The 22,703-nt window shown below is 41.3% G+C and overlaps 1 protein-coding gene across 1 annotated transcript in view; it reads right to left on the minus strand.

Moving 5' to 3' along the window:
* Nucleotides 1–2,648: 2,648 nt before the first annotated feature.
* Nucleotides 2,649–22,703, minus strand: part of LOC125265093 (retinoic acid receptor beta-like) — a 93,803-nt gene continuing 73,748 nt past the window's right edge. Inside the window, exon 2 of the mRNA XM_048185081.1 lies at nucleotides 2,649–3,389. Coding sequence (XP_048041038.1) covers nucleotides 3,187–3,389 — 203 coding nt within the window. The 3' untranslated portion in view covers nucleotides 2,649–3,186. The remainder of the gene's footprint in view (nucleotides 3,390–22,703) is intronic.

Consider the following 22,703-nt stretch of genomic DNA (forward strand, 5'->3'; position numbering starts at 1 on the left):
GGCTGTGAAAAAAACCCTCTGTGATCATGGTGATAACAGGATTAATGTCCACTCTTGACAATTTTTTTTTTTTTTTTGTGATCTCATGCACATATTATTGCACATCATGTGAAGAAAATTTTGTATAGGCCTATGTTAAATTACAGTACCAGTCAAAAGATTGGAGTCTCTAACCAAATAATGTTTATTTAAAAATATAATGTATAATATAATTTATATCTTTAAAATATAATGTATTTCTGTGATGCAAAGCATCTGAACATTCCTAACTCTATGGCATTTCACATAGGCTACTATATTTGTTATATTATATAGCCTAAATGGTAATGTGCAGTTGACAAACTATACATCATTAAAAAGATCTAAGACTCAAGCATTTACATTTTGACTCTTAAAATCTTATATTGACCGTAATTTCTTAATATGCTTAAAAGCATGCACATTTGGAGAAATATTAATGGATTCTCATATGTTTATGTCAATTTTCTATACAGATGAGTAATATTTATTCAATATTTATTGTCATCACTGTGAGCACTGGATACTGTGTTTTCAATTCATACTTGCAGCCGGAGGGCACTCTGTGCACCTTTAGTCCACAAATGCCTCCTGAAGAAGAACAGGCCATGTGTCATTCCAGGAACTAACAGAGGCTTCCAGAGATCGCTATAATCATGGCTTTAACATACAGGATAAACAATTTTCAAGACAATAATACACGATTGAGACGATGTATACATGTATTGCCTGCCATGTATTGGGCGTGGCCGCATTAGTGGATAATGAGCTGAATCACGGGCATCTCACATGTGTCTCTTTTCATACAGATTACATAAACAGAATTTTTGTTTTCAATTTGACTTACACGATTTAAAACCTGACATTTCAACGTTTCTTTAGACATATAGAGTCTCTTTCACACTGGTAAGACAAAAACTGAGGTGGTATCGTCGGCGATACCTCCAACTCGAGGGAGTTAAAATTGTCTGTGTGTGAGAGCCCTGTCATGGACTGGCCATCAGGCCAGGGTGCTTTCCCCTGCCTCTGGCCTAAAAAAAAGGAAAAAAATTGGGATAGGCTCCAGCCCTATGACCCCAGAAGGTCATATAAGGAAATATATATAGAATAGGTCTGTACAATATAGAAAAATTATTTATAGTAGACTTTATGGAATTGATCACCTCTATATCACCTGTGAATCAAGGATTACAGCATAGGAGCTAAACATTTGATCATCCACTAATGCTGTGGCTCAAACTATAATCAAACAGCCTTTTTAATTTAATTCAGTGACATTGCAAGTTTAAGTAGATTGTAGAAACACTGCCACCAATGGCTATTTGTATAACATTTGTTTCCCTTTCAAACGGGAACTCTAAACTGCGTCTGCTGACATCACTATCGGTGCGAGTATAAAAGGGTGCCTGTAGTACACATCATCAGCTTTTTTTGTGCTGTTTGCTTGTGTACGTGTGAAGGCGAATACTATGGGAAAGCACTTAACCAAGTGTTTCAGGAAGTGTGTGCATCTGTGTCAGAGATATTTGACACCTGAGGACACACACGACTTGTGCATGGTTGAGTATCATGCGCATTCAGTTCTCGAAGGAGTTGAATGCGCTCATTGTGTGAATTTCTCCATTCTCAAGGGATGCGGGCAGGCGTCTGTGCCCCTGGCTCGGGAACTGCAATGCGTGATGCAAAGAGGAGACTGAGTTTGGGGGAATCACAGGTTGGCTGAGAAATTAGAGCTAGGTACAGTATGTCCCTCTTGCATTCTTCAGTCATTAACTCGAGCAATCTGCTGGATCAGAACGTTCCTTCTCTCAAATCTTCTGATCCAGCAGATATTGCTTTATTGACATCTAGCCAGGAAGAGCTGGATGTAGCTGAGGGTGAAGATGTTATCAGTGAGCCCTCCCAGCTTGCCAGCCCCGCATATGAGGAGTTGTTGGAGGTTATGGCCCATGCCACGGAAAGATTAGATTCCTGTCTGGACATAACCATCCCATGAGCCTTCTGTTTCTTCCTGATCTCCATGCTTAGGTAGAGAGATCATGGGGGAAACCATATTCGACCTCCATTCATCCATTCCATCGTGTGCATTATGTGAGTGTGGAAGGATTGCGTGAGCAAGGATATGTGTCAATGCCTCCCATTGAAGAGAAGCTTGCGAGCTATCTCTCAGTAAGTGAGGTGTCCTCTTTGAAGGCTCTTGAATGGTAGGCGGCAGCGGGTCATGCCAGGGGTGCCTTGCACACAATTTCATGCTTACCAGACGGACCTGCTGAAAGATTTGGAGCAGGGCCAGGGTCTGTCCCTGAGGTGGTGGCTGAACTGCGCAGCATTACAGATTTGTCTCTCTGGGTTGCCAAAGAAACAGCCGCTGCAATTGAGGAGCGTGACACAAGGAGGAAGAATCAAGATCTCAGGGAAGTTATTCAGAGAAAGTGGTCTGAGTGATCTCAAATCGTTGAGGAGAAATAACATCTCTCCTCTCCCCCCACCCCCTGAAAAAGCTTACGCTTACATCAGGCCCTGAGGTTGGACCGATGATGGTAATGGCACATATAATTTATTTATGATCTGCCTTCTGATAGGTTCAGCACATGATTTGAGAGTATAATGCAGCAATATCAAGTGGTTGTAGCCAGCACTTTGGCCAGGGATTTTCTTGTATAGGGTTTGAAGCTTGGGTAGTGGCCATAGGGAATATTGCCACTAACAGTCTCGAGTCTGAGTTGTGCCTGAGATTGAGACATTTTTTGACTTCACTAGTTAAGTCCATTGAGTCATTAGGTTATACTCATTGTGTTAGTGCTTAGACACAGCTGATGTGGCAGACATTTACCTCATCATGGCAGAGTGGGTATTTTTTCCCCAAAGCATCAGCAGGTGTAGAGTTCCTATTCGAAAGGGAACGTCTTGGGTTATGTATGTAACCTTGGTTCTCTGAGAAGGGGAATCAGACACTGTGTCTCATTGCCATGCTTCGGGCCTGCCTGTAAACGTCTCTCTCTCTCTCTTTTTTTTTTTTTTTTTTTTTGCACTTTTATGTGACTTGAAGCACCCAATTTCCAGGACACACTGATGGTTAGTGGCAGTCTAGCAAAACCTAGCTAGTCAGCATGTTTTTTTTTTTCTTTTTCTTTTGATGCTGATGTGACTTTAGTGCAGAAATACTTTTCAGGGCCAGTGTATATACTCTTTTATAAGTGAGTGGCTTACCGTAGTGTACTTGCCCAGCTGGCAGAGTGAAGGAAATGTTTCTTGGTGAGCTTTCCGTATCTTCTCAATGATGGTCTCTAGTTCCACAGTCAGCTCACAATTTTCAGCCAGCTCCTGCTTTGGAATCTCCTTTTTCTTCTTATTCCTGTCATTTCTGACAGCTAAGAAAAAAAAAGAAAATCAAGTGAGGTCAGATACTTTATGGTCTGTTTACATTTATGTGTTAATGTTTACACACACACACACGCGCGCACACACACACACACACACACACACACATTTTTATTAATATGCCTTTAGAGCAAAGAGTGGAGAAAAACAGATGCAATGAAAATCAACACCTGCTTGGGAAATTTCAGAATATGAAGCATCTCTGAGAATTACAGGAAAAGTCATGTGCAGCACTGTACTAAATTTCAATGCAATTGGTTTCATTTTTGAGATATACAGTTCCCTCTACAATTATTGGCACCCTTAGTAAATATGAGCAAAGGTGGCTGTGAAAATAAATCTGCATTGTTTATCCTTTTGATCTTTCATAAAAAAAAAAATCACAAAATTCTAACCTTTCATTTACAGTTTTCTACGATTGCTTACACACTAAACACACTTTTGGCCAACAATGCTATAACACTCAATCAGCTCCAAGCTAACATTGTCAATAACCACGACACTTTCAACGATATCCATCAGGTCTCAACATCAACACTGGCACATATCCTAAAAAAAAAACATATTCAAATGAAGCAAATTTATCGAGTGCCTTTCGAGCGCAATTCCGAAAGGGCTGCGGCATGATTATGCAGAGGTATGTATTCACTTTAGCAGTGTGATCTTGCATACTGTCTCATAATCTTTTACTGTACTGTAATATGTATACTAGATCTACACTGAACTACACAATTTTGCCAGACACTGTTCTTCAGAGAGTTTTACGAATGGATGGAAAGGAGATCCAGCATGAGTTCATTTATGTAGATGAGGCTGGGTTCAACCTGACGAGAACACGAAGGAGGGGAAGAAACATCATTGGCCACAGGGCAATGGTCAATGTCCCAGGGCAACATGGGGGTAATATAACACTCTGTCCAGCCATTACACAGAATGGGGTCCTCCACCGCCATGCCCATATGGGCCCTTACAACACAGCACTCATACTTACATTCTTGGACCAATTGCACAACATAACAGCAGCAAATCAAATCGATCATATGCAATACATTGTTGTCTGGGACAATGTGTCTTTCCACCGCTCTGCTCTGGATCAGAACTGGTTTTAGCAACATCCACATTTCACCGTCCTATATCTTCCACCATACTTTCCATTCCTCAACCCTATAGAAGAGTTTTTCTCGGCATGGCGGTGGAAGGTATATGATCTCCGTCTCCAGGCTGAGGTACCCCTCATCCAAGCCATGGAGGAGGCTTGTGACCAGATGGAGGTAGCAGCAATGCAAGGATGGATTCGTCATTCAAGATGTTTCTTTCCAAGGTGTCTTGCTAATGACAACATTGCCTGCGATGTTGATGAAATTCTCTGGCCAGATCCAGCTAGGCGAAGAGACAATGTCTATTTTTTTTTTTTTTTTTTACAGTAAACTTACAGTACAATACATAAAGTGACATTTTGTTACAGTATTATGAATCTCCATGTCAACATTTTGGGCGTGCTGACAAATAAATGAGTTTCTTCAGTCTGCAACATTGGTCTTGTGTAGGGTTTGGTGAATTTACATTATATTTGTACTTTGTTGATGGTAGCCTACTCTAATCATAGGGAAGTAGAAGTGCTAAAAGTGTTTTAGGTTTATCACAGCAGAGTGTAACTCGTGCAAACAGAGTATAGTAATGTGAAACGTGTGTGGTTTTTAAACAGAAGTGTATAGTTTTTACAAGATTTTTTAATTATGCAAAGGATCTGTAGTGTTTTGCTAATTGGGTGTGTGGTTGTGCTAATTGAGTATAGTGTTTTGAAAACATGGGCCCTGTTTTGAAAACCGTGCTTAAGCAATCCAAAAAAACTAAGTAAAACATTTGAAAGTGGGGGAAAACTCACATTATGAAATAAATGTTTTTCTCCAATACATGTTGGCCACAATTATTGGCACCCCTATAAATTCTTATGAGTAAAATATCTCTGAAATATATTCCTATTCATATTTACATTTAGCACACCAGGGTGACTAGGAGCATGAAATTGTCCAGCCATGATTTCCTGTTCCACTGGAGTATAAACATGAGGAAACACAAAGGCCAAATTCCCGTAATCATTCATCACAATGAGTAAAACCAAAGAATATAGTTCTGATGTGCAGAAAAAGATTGTTGAGCTTCAAAAAATAGAAAGTGGCTGTAAGAAAATAGCTAAAGCATTGAACATCCCCATTTCCACTATCATGGCAATAATTAAGAAGTTCCAATCAACTAAAGATGTTACAAATCTGCTTGGAAGAGGACGTGTGTCTAAATTGTCCTAATGTGAAGTGAGGAGGAAAGTTTGAGTGGCCAAAGACCCTCTAAGGATCACAGCTGGAGAACTGTAGAGATTAGTTAAGTCTTGAGTCTCAGAAAGCCTAAAAAATTTATCAAGCAACACCTACATCCCCACAAGTTGTTCGGGAGGGTTTCAAGAAAAATCCTCTCTGCTCTCATCCAGAAACAATCTCCAACATATTCAGTTGACTGGAACTTCAAACGGGAACGGCTTCTATGGTCAGATGAAACTAAAAAAATATTTAGCAGCAAATTCACCAGATGGGTTTGGTGCATACTTGGATAAAAAATACCCCATGCCCACAGTTAAATATACTGCTGGATCTTTAATGTTGTGGGCCTATTTTTCTGCTGGAGGTCCTGGACATCTTGTTCAGATACATGGTATCATGGATTCTAGCAAATACCAACAGATGAAAAATCATAACCTGACCGCTTCTGCTAGAAATCCAATAATAGCCCATGGTTGGATCTTCCATCAGGACAATGATCCAAAACAAACATCAAAACCAACACAAAAATCTGTCACTGAGCACAAAATGAAGCTTATGCCATGGTCGTCCCAGTTCCCTGACCTGAACTCTAAAGAAAATGAGTGGAGTGAACTGAAGAGAAGAAGCACCAATTTGGACCCGGGAATCTGAAGGATCTGGAGAGATTCTGTATGAAGGAATGGTCTCTGATCTCTTGTCAGGTGTTCTCCAAACTCATCAGGCATTATAGAAGATGACTCAGAGCTGTTATCTTGGCAAAAGGAGGTTGCAAAAAGTTTTGAATAAAAGGGTGCCAATAATTGTGGCCAACGTGTTTTGGAGAAAAACATTTATTTCATAATGTGATTTCCCCCCACTTTCAATTCTTTTCCTTCAATGAAAGGTTATAATTTTGTGAATTTTTTAAATGAAAGATCAAAAGGATAAACTATGCAGATTTATTTTCACAGCCACCTTTGCTCATAAATACTGAGGGTGCCAATAATTGTGGAGGGCACTGTATAGTGGTTTACACTTATGTCTTCAAAAGAAGTGTTTGAGAAAGTATAGCTGTCAATGAAAGTGCAGTGTTTGGTCATATTAGAGGTGTGTTTTGAGACTCCTTGATCCAGCTGAGGCATTATAAACACTAAGCTTCTGTCTTTTAACACTGTGAATGTTGGTGGACTGAAGTGGGATATTTACAGTGAAGTAATTTCCTGTCAGGCCTTGAGTCAGTAACATTCAAGTACCACAGTACTCCTTTGTTAACAGTTTTGTTGAGAGAGAAGACAGACCACACAATGGGCACTTTCACTTCTATATACAAACAAAAGACCACAATTTCAACTTATACTAAAAAGTTGCCTATTTTAAATATAGATATAAAATATCCTTTCATTGTCTGTATTTTATTTTCTTTAATGCTGTGTTTTCTGAGAAAAATACGTTCATTTGTTTTTATCCTGTTTTCTGTTCCTATGTTATCCTGTTACCCTGTTTAGCATTTATTTATGTTTACACATACTGGGTCAAAATGTGTATAACAGGTAACTGCTCTGAAATGCTAAAAAAAAAAAAAAAAAAATCTAACTTTTTGGAGAACAAATGGCTTTTCCCAAGAGTGATGTATAAAGCAAATATTTTATTTGCATGTCCTCAAACATCTCTAATGTTGTAGTTTTTGCTCTCCATTAAACAAAAGACTCATACAGTACCATGAAAATGTTGCAAATGTATGGGAACAGATCAAATACTGTGGCTTGCATCTCGTCGGCACAGCATCAAACTGAATCTGTGGACATATGTCAAGGTCGATGAAGCACACTCCTCCATTATTGAACTACAGGCTGAAGCCCAGCCATCATCCAGCATTATTAATACAGGAAAGGCTGACTAAGTTTGCATTGCTGTATGAGATCATTAAAGGGAGAACACCTGGTGTTGTGGAGGGCCGTCTGGGGACCATCCTGTTTCATTAAGCCTTGGAGGGGCTCATCTTTGAAGCTGCTCTCTGTAGGAGAGGAGTCTCAGACAATACCCCCAAACAAGGCAAGGATCTTTCTCAACAACACCGTTCCTATACCAGACATCTAAAAACAATCGTGATGAAATTCAAAGCAAGTTTTTGATAATGAAAATGTTCTCATACATCTGCCCTAGTTAATTGTACATCCCCTTCATATTTAAAAAGCAAAAGTCCTTAAAATGATTTATATTAGAAAAGATTTATTTATAAGGGCTCTAACAAATACTGACCTATTACAACAAATTATTCATTTAATACTTTAAGTAGAAATGTTGTTGCATTGTTAAAACTAGAAAAAATTTAGAATTTTCTAAAAAGAAAAAAGAAACAAAAAGAATTGCTTTGTTCCCTTTCGTGGGAACTATCGACGCTACGTCAGTGACGTGATGGGAATCCTCTGCATTTTTGTGTTCGTGAAGCACTATTGTATCCAACCAATGAGAGAACGTGACGTCAGAGGCGGGCGACGTCGCGGACCGGAACCTATAAAGCATGCCCAGAAACAAAGAACGCTAGCTTCTGTTGTCTTCAGTAAGCGCTATTTGTATCTTGTCTGTCTTATTTACTGTTGTCTGTCTACCATCTCGCCAGAAAGTGATCTCTTCGTCTGAGGACAAGAGTTTCTAACAAGTGAAATAAGACACATAAAAAGACATATATATATATATAAAGAAAATGACGGAGAAAAGCCAGCATTTCACTAAGTGTGCACCTCCTTGCCCGCGATTCATCGTGGAGGGAGATACACACGAGATGTGTGTGAAATGCCTGGGAGTTGAGCACGCACAGGCAGCTCTTGAGGGGGCTGTCTGTGTGCACTGTGAGCGGCTCACTCTCAGGGCGCTGCGCTCACGCCGGGCGCTCTTTGAGGAGGGCGCCGCGGCGAGTGTTCCCCGCGGGTCTGGTCCCGCTGCTGCCGAGGCACAGCGAAGGCTCCACTCGTGGGGTTCACAAATGGATCTAGCAGAGGGGGGAGAGACGGGCTTTGCCTTATCGCTCCCCTTACCTGCTAGATCTAGTGTCTCTCCTTTGGTGGTGGAAGCACGCGCTGCGGTTTCTTCCCCTCAAAGGGAGGCACCGGCACTGAATATTTCTTCCTCCGAGGAGGTTGATGTTGAAGGTGTCGAGGGTGGTGATGAGGGACCGTCATCCTCATCTCCAGCCCATGAGGAGCTTATGGAGGTAGTGACCCGGGCAGTAGAGAAACTAAATATAAGCTGGCCCGCGGAGGAAAGCGTTCCTAAAGTTAAAAGCAAGTTGGATGAACGCTTCCTCCCAGCTAGGTCACTACCCCAGCGTCGGGGACTGCCGTTCTTTCCCGACCTCCACACCGAGGTGTCGAGGTCGTGGAATAGACCCGTGCAGTACCGTGTCTTCAGCCCACAGACATCAATGTACAGCAATATTACTGGGCTGAAGCAACACGGTTATGGGGCGATGCCTCGGGTTGAAGAGACGCTTGCGAGCTATCTCTCGCCCGAGTCTGCATCGTCCCTGAAATCCCCGACGTTGCCCACCAGACCTTTAAAGCAAACATCGAATCTGGTGGGCAAGGCTTATTCGGCAGCGGGTCAGGCTGCGGCATGTCTGCACACTATGTCAATACTGCAGGCATATCAAGCTGATCTGCTGGGGGAGATTGACGAAAGTGGGGAGGTAACCTTCGAAACCATTCAGGAGTTGAGGAAGGCCACAGATTTAGCTCTCCGTGCCACCAAGGAGACGGCCAAGTCAGTAGGCCGCTCTATGGCAGCCCTGGTGGCCACGGAGAGACATCTGTGGCTCAACCTAGCTGATATTAAAGAGAAGGATAAACACATCCTTATGGATGCGCCGCTTTCCTCCGAGGGCCTGTTCGGCGACGCAGTTAATACTGTCGTCGACAGGTTCGAGGAGGCGAAAAAGCAGAAAGCGGCGTTCCAGAGGTTCCTCCCCCGAAAATCTCATCCCCCTGAGGCTGCTGGGCGGGGGCAGCCTCAGCCGATAGCCGGCTCCTCGGGACACAGGTCCCAGCAAAAGGCTAGTGTGGCCGCCCGTGCTCCCCCGCGGAAAGCTTGGGGACCGGAGCGTGCTGCACAGCCAAAGCCTTCCGGGGGTAGGGCGGATCTGAGGACCGTCATTATTTCCCGGAAGGCTTCCCAAAAGAAATCCTGACGCTCATGGGCCAGGGTTTCTGAGGGCAGCCCCCTCCGAAGGGGTTCGACGATTAATTTCTATCGTTCCCCATCGGTGCCCTCAAGGGACTGTTCTGCCAACCCTGCCTCCCAGTGTGCGACAGGGCGCAGCAGTCCCTGTCGATCCTCCGAGGAGGGTCGGCCAGCACGTGATTCGCTTATCTGCCGGTGCGCCGCGTCAGATAAACGAGCCAAGTGCTCAAAAAACACCAGAGACCAGTCTCGAGAGGTTGGTTCCCTTAGTAGAATTTTTGGAGGAATGGAAATGTCTTCCAAATATTTCGAAATGGGTGCTGCTCATGGTAGAACAGGGCTACAGAATTCAGTTCGGTTCTCGTCCGCCCAGGTTCAGTGGAGTGATTCACACAGTGGTAGCTCCAGAGCAGTCTCTGGTAATGGAACAAGAGGTTACGACGCTTTTGCAAAAAAGGGCTATAGAACGGGTTCCCTCTCCCAGCAAAATGTCGGGCTTTTACAGCCGCTACTTCATTGTTCCAAAGAAGGATGGGGGGTTGCGTCCGATCATAGATCTTCGTATACTAAATCGATCTGTAAAGAAGTTGAAGTTCAAGATGCTTACACTCAAACAGATTATTCCACAGATCAGATCCGAGGACTGGTTTGTGGCGATAGATCTGAAGGACGCATATTTTCACATTTCCATCCATCCTTCTCACAGGAAGTTCCTCAGGTTTGCTTTCGGGGATGAAGCATACCAATACAAGGTTCTTCCCTTCGGCCTATCACTATCACCCCACACGTTCACGAAGTGCGTGGATGCAGCCTTGGCTCCGCTGAGACTCCAGGGCATCCGCGTGCTGAACTATATCGACAATTGGTTGATTTTAGCTCAAACAGAACGTCTGGCAGCTCAACATCGAGATGTTGTGTTGTCGCACATGAAGAAGCTTGGGCTGAGGCTCAACGCCAAGAAAAGTGTGCTGGTTCCGAGTCAGGTTGCCAACTATCTTGGGGTAATCTGGGATTCCATCATGATGCGGGCGCAATTGACTCCCGCTCGTGTGACTTCCATTCTCGGGGCCGTGAATGGGGTGAAGTTAGGCCGGTCACTCACTGTAAAACAGTTTCAGAGACTGTTGGGTCTGATGGCAGCTGCGTCCAACGTTGTTACTTTTGGCCTTCTGCACATGAGACCCTTACAGTGGTGGCTCAGGACCAAGGGGTTTTCTCCGAGGGGAAATCCTTTTCGCATGATCAAAGTCACGCAGCGGTGCCTTCGTGCTCTGGTCATGTGGAAAAAGCCTTGGTTCCTGTCCCAGGGACCCGTGTTGGGAACTTCATGTCGTCGCGTAATGCTTACGACAGATGCGTCCCTCACGGGCTGGGGAGCGATCATGAGTGGTCTCTCAGCTCAAGGTCACTGGGAGGTACACCAGCTCTCCTGGCACATAAATCGGCTGGAGATGCTGGCAGTGTTTCAGGCTCTGAAGCACTTCCTCCCCGACCTGAGGGGCCACCATGTGTTGGTTCAGACAGACAACACTACGGTGGTCTCCTACATAAATCACCAAGGGGGACTGCGATCTCGTCCACTATGCAAACTGGTCAGTCACATCCTCCTGTGGACCCAAGGGAAATTACTCTCGCTAAAGGCGGCGTAAATTCCGGGGTATTTGAATATGGGGGCGGACGCTCTGTCGAGGCAGAGCGCGAGTCCGGGGGAATGGAAGCTTCACTCAGAGGTAGTGGAGCTCATATGGAAAACATTCGGTCGAGCGGAAGTCGATCTCTTTGCCACAGAGGAGTCAACTCAATGCCCTCTGTGGTACTCTCTGAGGCACCCAGCTCCTCTGGGGTTGGATGCCATGATACAGATGTGGCCGAGGCGACGTCTGTATGCTTTTCCCCCAGTCTCTCTGCTCCTGGGAGTTCTGGACAAAGTCCGTCAGGAAGGGGTAGACCTGATATTGGTGGCTCCTTTCTGGCCAACAAGAATATGGTTTGCGGACCTAGTATAACTTCTTCACGGCTCTCCTCTGGAGCTTCCAGTCAGACAGGATCTCCTGTCCCAAGCGGGCGGCATGATTTTACATCCCCGTCCAGAAATGTGGAAACTGTGGGCCTGGCCTCTGAGGGGGCAAGGCTCATAGAATCTGGTCTTCCAACCGAGGTTGTGGAGACCATCCTTCTGTCCAGAGCTCCATCTACAAGGAAGCTTTATATGTATAAGTGGAAGGTTTTCGCTACATGGTGTAGTCATCATAGGGTGGACCCGGTCCACTCATCTGTCAGCTATGTGCTTCAATTCCTTCAAGAAAAGCTTTCAGAAGGCTTAACTCACTCCACATTAAAAGTGTATGTGGCTGCTATTTCAGCCTATCATGTTCCTATGGGTGGTGTCTCGGTAGGTCGAGACCCCTTAGTTGTTCGCTTCCTTCGTGGCGCACTGAGACTGAGGCCTTCAGTACGCCCAAAATCTCTGACCTGGGACTTAGCCATTGTGTTACAAGGGTTGGCTGAGGCGCCCTTTGAACCTTTGGAAGATGTGTCAGATAAAATGCTCACATTGAAGACTGTGTTTTTACTGGCCATCTCATCCTTGAAAAGGATAGGTGACCTTCAAGCTCTTTCGGTTTCACCATCATGTTTAGAGTTTGCACCAGGCATGGTTAAGGCCTTTCTACATACAAGGCCTGGCTACATTCCTAAGGTCCCCACTAGGGTCCCAGGTCCTATCGTTTTGGAGGCTTTTTATCCCCCTCCGTTCACTAATCCGGATCAGGAAAAACTTAATCTGCTGTGTCCTGTGAGGGCATTGGACGCTTATGTTCACAGAGCTGCCCTGTGGAGAAAATCAGACCAACTATTTGTATGTTATGGGTCCCCGAGTCGAGGGGGCCCAGCGTCTAAGCAGAAGATGAGTAAATGGGTGGTTGAGGCCATCTCATTGACGTATAAAGCCCTGGGGCGTCCGTGCCCCTTGGATGTTAGGGCACACTCAACAAGAGGTATGGCTGCTTCAAGAGCTCACATGTCAGGAGTTTCCTTGGCGGATATTTGTGGCGCTGCTGGATGGTCATCCCAGCACACCTTCATCAGATTTTATAATCTTAATGTGAGTAGTACTCCGGGTGCTTTGGTGTTACAAGATAGCAGCCAGACACTCGGAGGCACGGCGTAGTGGGGACAGCGTTCCCATCACGTCACTGACGTAGCGTCGATAGTTCCCACGAAAGGGAACGTCTTGGGTTACGAGTGTAACCCTTGTTCCCTGAGTAAGGGAACGAGACGCTACGTCACGTTGCCGTACCTCCAGCATGCCTGGAGCGCTTACTTCAGACATATCACAGAAGCTAGCTTTCTTTGTTTCTGGGCATGCTTTATAGGTTCCGGTCCGCGACGTCGCCCGCCTCTGACGTCACGTTCTCTCATTGGTTGGATACAATAGTGCTTCACGAACACAAAAATGCAGAGGATTCCAATCACGTCACTGACGTAGCGTCTCGTTCCCTTACTCAGGGAACAAGGGTTACACTCGTAACCCAAGACGGTTTCCCCCATTATATATATATATATATATATATATATATATATATATATATACAGTGCACAAATAAATGAGTACACCCACTCTGAACAAATACAAAAGATGTATTTTCTTTATGATCGCTAAAACTAAAATGTATTAAACATACCGTGGTCAGCGTAAATGAGTACACCCCTTTTGAAAAGTAACATTTTAAACAATATCTCAATGAACACAAAACAATTTCCAAAATGCTGACAAGACTAAGTTTTATACAACATCTTTTTAACTTATAACATGAAAGTAAGGTTAATAATATAACTTTTTTAGTTTTACTAAAATTTTACTATTTACAAAAATGAGTACACCCCACTGAAAGTCTCTGGAGCAAAGCTAAATTTTAGACTACAAATGTCTAATTTAACAGGAATTCAACCACGGGTGAGTTTAATTATTCATTACACAGGTGTCCAGCAGACAGTTGAATATAAAAGGGTGTTAAAACCCCTTCCCATTTCAATTCTGAAGAGACAAGTTGAGCATCAACCTCCATCCAGCATCCAGTCTCTAAAAGAGGTCATTCTTGAAGAATGGAAAAAGATAGATGTTGCAAAATGTCTCCAATTTGTTCATTCCATGCCTAGAAGACTTGGTGCTGTCATTACAAATCATGGAGGCCATACAAACTATTAGATGTAGTTTTTGTTGTGGAGTGTACTCATTTTTGCATCACCCTAATTTGAGTAAAACTAAAAAATGTGTTATCTAAGTTATATTATTAACCTTGCTTTCATGTTATAAGTTAAACAGATGTTATATTAAACTTAGTCTTGTCAACATTTTGGAAATTGTTTTTGTGTTCATAGAGGTATTGTTTAAAATGTTACTTTTCAAAGGGGGTGTACTCATTTACGCTGAGCACTATATACAGTACATAATAAAAACTGAGAAATATATGTCATTAATAGCCATAAAATAATTAAATTAGCCAATTTTGCTTAAATTAAGAATTGCAGAAATGAGTACACCCTATATTTAATTCAACAAATGTATAATATTCTAGTACTTAGTATGCCTTCCATTGTTACATCTGTCCTGTTTAACTCCTGGATGATGAGCTCCTTAAATGCTCTGGGGCCGTATTCACAAAACATCTTAAGGCTAAAAGTAGCTCCTAACTTGCCAATTTAGGAGAAACTCTTAAAAATAATGGACGTGTCAGTCCTAATTTTAGGACTCCTAAATTTTTGCTCTAAGAGTATTTCACAAAGCATTTTAGCGCTAAAACTAGCTCCTAAGTCTGTGAAACGTTAGGAGTAGTCAAGAGGACTCCTAAATCACTACCCCGCTAGAAATTTTACATTCCCAGAACATTCTCAGGACGTCCCCACTGGTGTTGAGTAACGTTCCCATTATGTTCACAGACGGTCACAATGTGGAGTTCTTTTAAGTTTTGGGGGACGTTATTTGGTGGACCTTCAGGGAACATTCAAGACATTCTCTGAACGTTTAGGGAACCATACTTTATTTGGAAATGTTCTCAGAACGTCCCCGCTGCCCTTGTCAAAAACTTGACTAATAAAAGTGGCTGTTCAAACAAAAACTATTTTCACTTAAAGCTCTATACAGGTATTTTCATAGTTAATATTTTGAAACCTTTTCTTTAAAATGCAAATCTCTTGCATTAAGTCATTAGCTGACAAAAACACACACATGAACTAATGTAACTGCTGTATCACTGCATCAGTAACTACACAGTTACTGTCTTTAAATAAAACAACATGCAGCAGAACATCAGTGTTTCTGGATCATCACTGACTGAAGCACAGGAGCTACCCTTCAGCACAATGGTGACACATAAAACTCAGATAACACAAACAACATTAAACAATAACAGGGGCCGTATTCACAAAACATTTTATCTTACCACTAAGAGTTCTCCTAAATAGCAGTAAAAGTTCTTAGCTAAGAGTTTTCTCTTAAAAGCTATTCACAAAGCTGCTGAGACAAACTTTTACTAAGGAATAGACTGAAGTCTTAAGCTAAGAGTAAGGGCAGGGTTGACCTCGTTGCTATGGACTATACACACAGTGATTGGCTGATGGGGGAGGAGTCAGCGATTTAATCATAGAAATATTGTAGAATGAGGTGTCATGTTTCCATATTAAAATAAAGGTTTAAAAATACAAATGTTGCCCTATTCAAATAAATGTTTTTTTAATAAAAATGTTCCCACAGTCAAAATAAAATGTTGACATATTTTTGCCATAAAGGTTTTAAAATGTAGGCTAAGTGTCACTAATTAAACTATCCAGTTAATTGTCCACCTCTTGGATGTCTGCATCTCAAGAGAATGCAGAATTCAACCGACAAATTATGTTTTATAAACAAAGTTTGGGAGAAACACATTCAAACGGTCTTTCTAATCAGCACGAGAAGAGGAATAAATACACAGATGATATATATATATATATATATATATATATATATATATATTTTTTTTTTTTTTACTCTATTCAATTATTTGTAAGTGTGAACCCATGTAAACCACTGCCACAGGTAATCAGACAATATTTATTTATTTATTTATTTATTTATTTATTTGTTAAAGATTAATTTTTGGCATCTCATCATTGATTCAAATCTATAAATCAATTTTTTTTATTGCATTGCATTTTATTGCATTTATGAAGAAAATGTTCAGCACCTAAGGCTCTATCCTCTATTCCCTCAATGGTTTTCAGTGTCTTTGTGTGGATTAGGACTGATTGTGATTTGGTCTTAGTGACTTAGGAGTCCTGTTGACTACTCCTAACGTTTCACAGATTTAGGAGCTAGTTTTAGCGCTAAAATGCTTTGTGAAATACTCTTAGAGCAAAAATTTAGGACTCCTAAAATTAGGACTGACACGCCCATTTAGTTTCTCCTAAATCGGCAATTTAGGAGCTACTTTTAGCCTTAAGATGTTTTGTGAATACGGCCCCAGATCTCTCTAGATCTCTGCATCTTCACTTATTACAAACCAAATTTTACAGAACATTTGGGACATAAAACGTCCTCTTTTGGTTATGAAAGAGCTGCAGTTCAAGGTTCATTATATGATTTTAGGGGGACGTTCCAATTTGGTTTATTTTATGGTCACATAAGAACGTTACAATGAGGATATTTAGGACATTAAACTGAACATTGCTATGGAAGGCCGTTTCAGCATAAAAACGTTCCAGCGTTACTCGTCGTAATTATATTTTTACTAGTAACAATTAAATTAAAGAGCTCTATAATTTAATTTTTACTAGTAACAATTACAATTATAGAGCTCTATAATTCAATTTTTACTAGTAACAATTATGATTGTAGAGCTCTCTAATTGAATTATAGAGCTCTGCATTTATATTCTTACTAGTAACAACTGAATTGTAGAGCACTATAATTCAGTTTTTACTAGTAACAATTCCAATTAGAGAGCTCTACAATTCATTTATTACTAGTAAGAATTCAATTGCAGAGCTCTGTAATTCAATTGTTACTAGTAATAATCCAATTGCAGAGCTCTACAATTCCACTAGAGAGCTCTCTAATTCAATTGTTACTAGTAAAAACTGAATTAGAGAGCTCTCTAATTAGGGGCCAAGCACCGAAGGTGCTTAGGCACCTATTGTTATTGTTAGTTTTCTTATTATTAGGGGCCAAGCACCGAAGGTGCGGAGGCACCTATTGTTATTGTTAGTTTTCTTCTTATTATTATTCTTCCGCTCTTGGAGTCTATGGCAGCCCACAGAACCGTATGGTAAAAAGTTGTGAAATTTGGCACACAGTTAGAGGACTGTCTGAACTGTGTCCATAGCAAATTTGGAGTCTCTAACTCAATCCCTCTAGCGCCACCAGCTGTCCAAAGTTGCACTTCTGTTTATGCTAATAACTTTTGAACCATATGGGCTAGAAACAAAATTCTTTTTTCCTCTGATTCCTTGGGTCAACACGAATTGCACTATATGACGTCATTTTCCGTCATGAAAATTTTCCCGCCATTTTGAATTTTCCGAAAAACCTACTTTTTCGAACTCCTCCTAGGGCGTTACTCCAATTTTCACAAAAATTGGACCAGATCATCTTCAGACCATGACTGCAAAATGTTATCAAAAGCTTTTCGATAGATCCATCCGTTCTCGAATAGGGCACAAATGAATTCGACCGAAAGCTCGCAAAATCACACTTAAGGCTATATCTCCAAAAAGATTTATCGTATTTTGACCAAACTTCATACATGTCATCACAAGCATGACTTAAGCCAACATGCAGTGTTTCAGTGCAGTGCCACCTACTGGTCCGGAGATACGAAAAATGGCTATTTTGGCTAATAACTTCTAAATGGTTTGTCCAGAAATCATAAATGTGGTCACGTCAGATTCAGGGTATCATGCCGAGTCGAATGATAACCATTATTACCATATCAGCCATTTTGGCCGTCGGCCATTTTGAATTTTGTGCTAAAATGCTGTATTTTATGAACGCATCAGCGTATCGTCACAAAACTCGGTATGGGTCATCAGCATGATGCCCTGAACCAGCCTGAGAAGTTTCGCACCAGCGCCACCTAGTGGTAAAATCAAATATTCAAATGCTTATCACTTTGACTGTAGTCGACTTGTTTTCAAAAGAGTCATGTCCTTAGACTCCTGAATCCCTGCTGAGTCCAACGGTACCAAACATGTTAGGTTTCGAAATATGGTTTGTCCGCCATGTTGAATTTTGCGAAAAAACTACTTTTTCGAACTCGTCCTAGACGCTTCATTTGATTGTCATGAAAATCAAACCAGATCATCTTCAGTACATTCTGGCAAAAAGTTATCAAAAGCTTTTCGGTAAATCAAACCATTCTCAAATAACACGCAAATTAATTTAACGTAGAGCACCCAATTTGGACTCATGGCTGTATCTCTGCAATGCTTTATCATATTCAGACCAAAGTTCATACATATCATCCCAAGCAAGACCAGAGCCTACATGCTGAGTTTTGGCGCAGCGCCACCTACTGGTTTGGATATACATAAAATGGTTATTTTTGCTTGCAGCTTCAGATAGGTTTGTCCAAAAATCATAACTTTGGTCTTGTTAGATTAGGGGCATCATGCCGAGTCGAATGATAACCATTATTACCATATCAGCCATTTTGATCGTCTGCCATTTTTAATTTTGTGCTACAATGCTGTATTTTATAAACACATTAGCATATCATCACAAAACTCAGTATGGGTCATCAGAACGATGCCCTGAACGAGCCTGAGAAGTTTCGCACCAGCGCCACCTAGTGGTAAAATCAAATATTCAAACGCTTATCATTATGAGTGTGGTCAACTTATTTTCAAAAGAGTCATGTCCTTAGACTCCTGAATCCCTGCTGAGTCCAACGGTACCAAACGTGCTAGGTTTCGACTTATGGTTTGTCCACCTTGTTGAATTTTGTGAAAAACCTGCTTTTTCGAACTCGTTTCTAGACGCTTCATTTGATTGTCATGAAAATCAAATGAGATCATCTTCAGACCATTGTGGCAAAAAGTTATCAAAAGCTTTTTGATAAACTCAACCATTCTCAAATAATATGCAAATTAATTTAACGCAGAGCACCCAATTTGGACTCATGGCTGTATCTCTGCAAGGATTTATCTTATTTAGACCAAACTTCATACATATCATCCCAAGCAAGAACAGAGCCAACATGCTGAGTTTCATTATAACACCACCTACTGGTCTGGAGATAGAAAGCTCGCAAAATCACACTTAAGGCTATATCTCCAAAAAGATTTATCGTATTTTGACCAAACTTCATACATGTCATCACAAGCATGACTTAAGCCAACATGCAGTGTTTCAGTGCAGTGCCACCTACTGGTCCGGAGATACGAAAAATGGCTATTTTGGCTAATAACTTCTAAATGGTTTGTCCAGAAATCATAAATGTGGTCACGTCAGATTCAGGGTATCATGCCGAGTCGAATGATAACCATTATTATCATATCAGCCATTTTGGCCGTCGGCCATTTTGAATTTTGTGCTAAAATGCTGTATTTTATGAACGCATCAGCGTATCGTCACAAAACTCGGTATGAGTAATCAGCACGATGCCCTGAATGAGCCTGAGAAGTTTCGGACCAGCGCCACCTAGTGGTAAAATCAAATATTCAAATGCTTATCACTATGGGTGTGGTCAACTTATTTTCAAAAGAGTCATGACCTTAGACTCCTGAGTCCCTGGTGAGTCCAACGATACCAAACTTGCTAGGTATTGACTTATGATTTGTCCGCCATATTGAATTTTGTGAAAAACCTACTTTTTCGAACTCGTCCTAGACGCTTCATCTGATTGTCATGAAAATCAAATCAGATCATCTTCAGTCCATTGTGGCAAAAAGTTATCAAAAGCTTTTTGATAAACTCAACCATTCTCAAATAATGCGCAAATAAATTTAACGCAGAGCACCCAATTTGGACTCATGGCTGTATCTCTGCAATGATTTATCATATTTAGACCAAACTTCATACATATCATCCCAAGCAACAACAGAGCCTACATGCTGAGTTTCATCGTAATGCCACCTACTGGTCTGGAGATACAAAAAAGCCAAAATAGCCATTACTTTTGCTTATAGCTTCAGATAGTTTTGTCCAAAAATCATAAAGTTGGTCTTTTTCGATTTGGGGCATCATGCGGAGTCGAATGATATCCAATTTTCCCATGTCGGCCATTTTGGCGATTGGCCATTTTGGATTTTGTTTTAAAATGCTGTATTTTATGAATGCATTAGCGTATCGTTACGAAACTCTGTATGGGTCATCAGCACAAGGACCTGAAGAAGTCTGAGTAGTTCAAAATTAGTGCCACCTAGTGTTTTTTTTCCATATGCATATAACTTTTGATCTGGTTGACTTATTTTTACGGGAGTCATATCCTTAGCGAGTGTCATTGTCACCTCCCTCTGACCAAACCACATTCATTTGGTCACAGCGCCACCTATTGGTTGAAAGTGATAAACCAGTAAATATTTATTCTTGACTGTATATAATTTTCCAACTCTTTTGCCTTAAATGATCTTAATAGGTCTTTAATTGCTCACTGTTGCAGCTGGTCTAATGCTCCCAGCCATCTTGGCTGGCTTGTTGTGCCGCTTTTTGCTTGGCCCCGTAATTGCTGCTTGTTAGGGGCCAAGCACCGAAGGTGCTTAGGCACCTATTGTTATTGTTGGCGTTCCGTACGCTTATTATTATTCTTCTTCCGCTCTTGAAGTCTATGGCAGCCCATAGAACCGCTTACGGGAAAGTTGTGAAATTTGGCACACAGTTAGAGGACAGAATGACCTTTGTCCATAGCAAATTTGGAGTCTCTAACTCAATCCCTCTAGCGCCACCAGCTGTCCAAAGTTGCACTTATGTTTATGCTAATAACTTTTGAACCATAAGGGCTAGAAACAAAATTCCTCTGATTCCTTGGGTCAAGCCGATTCGAATGTACCCTATGGCGTCATTTTCCGTCATGAAAATTTTTCCGCCATTTTGAATTTTCTGAAAAACGTACTTTTTCGAACTCCTCCTAGGCCGTTACTCCGATTTTCACGAAAATTTAACCAGATCATGTTTAGACAATGCCGACAAAAAGTTATGGAATTCAAGTTGATTTCTCAAACCGTTTTCGTAAAACAAGCGAACGAATTGAACACAGTGATTGCGAAAATAGACATAAGGCTGTATCTCCGCAACGCTTTATCATATTCAGACCAAACTTGGTACAGGTCATCACAAGCATGACTTGAGGCATTATGCAGTGTTTCGGCGCAGCGCCACCTACTGGTGCGAAAATATGAAAAAAGGCTATTTTTGCTTATAACTTCTGATGGGTTTGTCCAAAAATCATAAATTTGGTCTTGTTAGATTCGGGGCATCATGTCGAGTCGAATGCCACCCATATTTCTCATATCGGCCATTTTGTCTGTCGGCCATTTTGAATTTTGTGCTAAAATGCTGTATTTTACGAACGCATTAGCGTATCATTACGAAACTCAGTATGGGTCTTTGGTGCCATGCCCTGACAATACTCAAAAAGTTTCAGCGCAGCGCCATCTTGTGGTCAAAAGTTATAACAAAATTTACAAAAATGTTAATAACTTTTGACTATATTAACCCATTGTAATGAAACTGGTCTCAGTAGATTCCTTGGGTCATGCTGAGAACATAGATATTAAATTTGCCATAGTCGGCCGAACTTCCTGTGTGCCGTATTGTTTTTCTTTAAAAACCTACTTTTTCGAACTCCTCCTAGACCGTTGCTCCGATTTTCACCAAAATCGAACTGTATCATCTTCAGACCATGCCAACAAAAAGTTATGGATTTCAAGTCGATATGTAAAACCGTTTTTGTATACTGGAGCAATGAATTTGAGGCATGATGTAAAACACACTCTTGAAGCTGTATCTCCGCAGCGCTTTATCTTATTCAGACCAAACTTGGTACATGTCATCACAAGCATGACCTGAGGCATCATGCAGTGTTTCGGAGCAGCGCCACCTACTGGTGCGGAAATATGAAAAATGGATATTTTCGCTTATAACTTCTGATGTGTTTGTCCAAAAATCATAAATTTGGTCTCGATAGATTTGGGGCATCATGCTGAGTTGAATGATATCCAATTTATCGGCCATTTTGGCCATCATCCAATTTGAATTTTTTTGCTTAAACACTGTACTTTACAAACGCATTAGCATATCGATACGAAACTTGGTATGAGTCATCAGGACAATGCCTTGAAGGAGCCTGAGAGGTTTCGGACCAGCACCACCTTGTGGTCAAAAGTTATAACAACATTTACAAAAATGATAATAACTTTTGATTGTATTAACACTCTGAGGTCTGAAGGTATCGCCGGTGATACCACCGTGGTTTTTTCTTATCAGTGTGAAAGAGACTCAAAATACTCCGTCAATGTTGCACATACAATTAAGAGTTATACACCATTTTAATCTGTGGAATATCTTCTTTCATTTGTGTACACTCAGAGTAAAAACAAAATGTTGTGCTCTTTGTAAAATAAAGAAAACTAACATGATGCGTGATCTCTCCTCTCCCTCTGAACGAAGTCCAATCTGATAGTTCTTAGAAAATGAACTGTAACTTAGTGAATACTAATGACAAAAAAATTGCACTTATGTCTAAAAAAACGTTAAGATGTCAGGTTTTAAAACATGTAAGTCAAATCGAAAACAAACCTTCTGTGTTTATGTAATCTGTATGAAAAGAGAGCCATGTCAGAAGTCCGTGATTCAGCTCATTA

The sequence above is a fragment of the Megalobrama amblycephala genome, linkage group LG1, assembly GCF_018812025.1.
Source record: "Megalobrama amblycephala isolate DHTTF-2021 linkage group LG1, ASM1881202v1, whole genome shotgun sequence".
NCBI lineage: Eukaryota > Metazoa > Chordata > Actinopteri > Cypriniformes > Xenocyprididae > Megalobrama > Megalobrama amblycephala.